The sequence below is a fragment of the Marmota marmota genome, unplaced genomic scaffold, assembly GCF_001458135.2.
Source record: "Marmota marmota marmota unplaced genomic scaffold, marMar, whole genome shotgun sequence".
Lineage (NCBI taxonomy): Eukaryota > Metazoa > Chordata > Mammalia > Rodentia > Sciuridae > Marmota > Marmota marmota.
In genome coordinates, this window is record NW_026000174.1 from 65,984,452 (window position 1) to 65,986,494 (window position 2,043).

A 2,043-nucleotide genomic window follows, 5' to 3' on the forward strand; every position below is an offset into this window, starting at 1 on the left:
AAAGGTAATTGGGCACTGTAGCCAGAATAATTAAATCTAGTCACATGATTGGGAGTAATATGAGTATCTGTAAATCCTCCCATCATGAATGAGTCATTAGTAAATACTGGAATAGATTCTCCAGTCCACACAGCTGGGTGTACCAGGGGTGGATCTGGGAAATATGTCCAGTAAGTGTCTACTTGATCCCCCTTTACCTGACAGCCCAGCAGGGCAATTACTGTTGCTACCATCATCACTGGGGTCCTGTTCTCTCCTAGGTGTCGAAGTATTCGGGAAGCCTGGGTTGTTAGCTTCTTTACATCTTCCCATGAACTCAGCTTTTCAGCTGGGTCAATCTGGTCTTTCTTCATCCTTTTCCGATATCTCTTCCTTTTGGATAGGGGCTCCTCCAGGTCGATCTTCAGTCGCTTGAATCTGGGTTCTATCTCTTCCATGTCTGATAGCACATTCAGGCACCCAAATAGGATGAAAAGCACCTGCTGGGAAAATACAAGCATGACCTCTGCCCCACATAATCACTGGATCTGGGCCTTTCCACTGACCGGTCTGTAAATCTTTCCACAAAACTCTGCCTAAAGGGCCTGTTACTGAGGGAGACATTTGCCTCTCAGCAGCAGTGTGACCTTCTGTGTCACAGTTTAAAAAATTTAAAACAAACAAGGCATGATTAAGGCTATTTTGGGGAGTCATAACCCTATTCCCCCCTTTTAATTTTTGTAATTGAAGCTTAATAGATAAATGAGCTCGTTCCACAATGGCTTGACCTTGGGGGTTATAAGGAATTCCTGTTTTATGATTAATTTTAAACTCTTGGCAAAATTGTTGAAAAGAAGAGCTTACATAAGCTGGAGCATTATCTGTTTTAATCTGCATAGGGCACCCTAACACAGAAAAAGCTGCTAGGCAATGAGAAATTACATGTTGAGTATTTTCCTTAGTACGTGCTGTGGCAAAAATAAATCTAGAATAAGTGTCCACTATGACATGCACATAACATTGCTTACCAAATTGAGGAATATGAGTTACATCCATTTGCCATATTTGATTTGGTTTTAATCCACGGGGATTTACCCCTGATGGCAGAGATGGAGTGTGAATAACACACTTAGGGCATTGGCTTACAATCTGATGAGCTTATTCTCTAGTAATATTAAATTTTTTACGTAAGCTAGAAGCATTTTGATGATGTAAGGAATGGGAAGCTAGTGCACAGTCATATGAAGACATCTGTTGACAAAAAGTTACTAATTTATCAATTTTGTCATTACCTGAAACTAAGGGTCCTGGAAGATTAGTATGAGCTCATATGTGTCCTATGAAACATGGGTACTTTCGCATTAGCACTGCATTCTGTAAATTGTGGAATAATTCAAATAACTCTTGTGATGAAGTGTACCCAATAACTGAAGTTTCAATATTTTTAGTAACTCCGACTGCATATAAGCTGTCAGAATAAATATTAATAGGCTCATTTGAAAAGTAATTTAAGGCACAAATCAGAGCTTGAAGCTCTGCTCTTCGGGCAGAAGTATAAGAAATTTGCATTACCTCTGTGTGAACACGACTATAAAAACCTGCTTTACCTGAGCTCGACCCATCAGAGAACACCGATAAAGCTTCATCTATAGGATGTGCATGTACAATCTTTGGAAAAATAAGTGACGTTAATGATGCAAATTGTATAATCTTATCACGAGGATAATGGCTATCTATCTGGCCAGGAAAATCAGCAAAAGCTATCTGCCATGAGCTAGAAGTTTGAAAAAGCCAATTAGTCTGTTGAACAGAAAATGGAATGGTTATGATATCAGGCTCAGATCCAATTAATTGTAAAATCCTAGTTCTGCCCTTAATTACTAATTGAGCTATGGAATCATGAAAAGGAATTAATGTTTTTTGAGGGGAGTGAGATAAATAAATCCACTCAATAACTCCTAATCTTTGCCATATGGCTCCTGTTGGGGTATGCTCAGTTGAAATATTAATAAATACACTATTTCTTTAGGATCAATTCTAGTAAGCTGTGCATTTTTAATTGCA

The 2,043-nt window shown here is 38.7% G+C and overlaps 1 protein-coding gene across 1 annotated transcript in view; it reads right to left on the minus strand.

Annotated features, from left to right (window-relative positions):
* LOC107160289 (phospholipase A and acyltransferase 2-like) overlaps positions 1 to 437 on the minus strand; it is an 18,875-nt gene extending 18,438 nt beyond the window's left edge. The window contains exon 1 of the mRNA XM_048788240.1: positions 198 to 437. Within this exon, the coding sequence (XP_048644197.1) occupies positions 198 to 437 (240 nt within the window). The remainder of the gene's footprint in view (positions 1 to 197) is intronic.
* Positions 438 to 2,043: the final 1,606 nt, after the last annotated feature.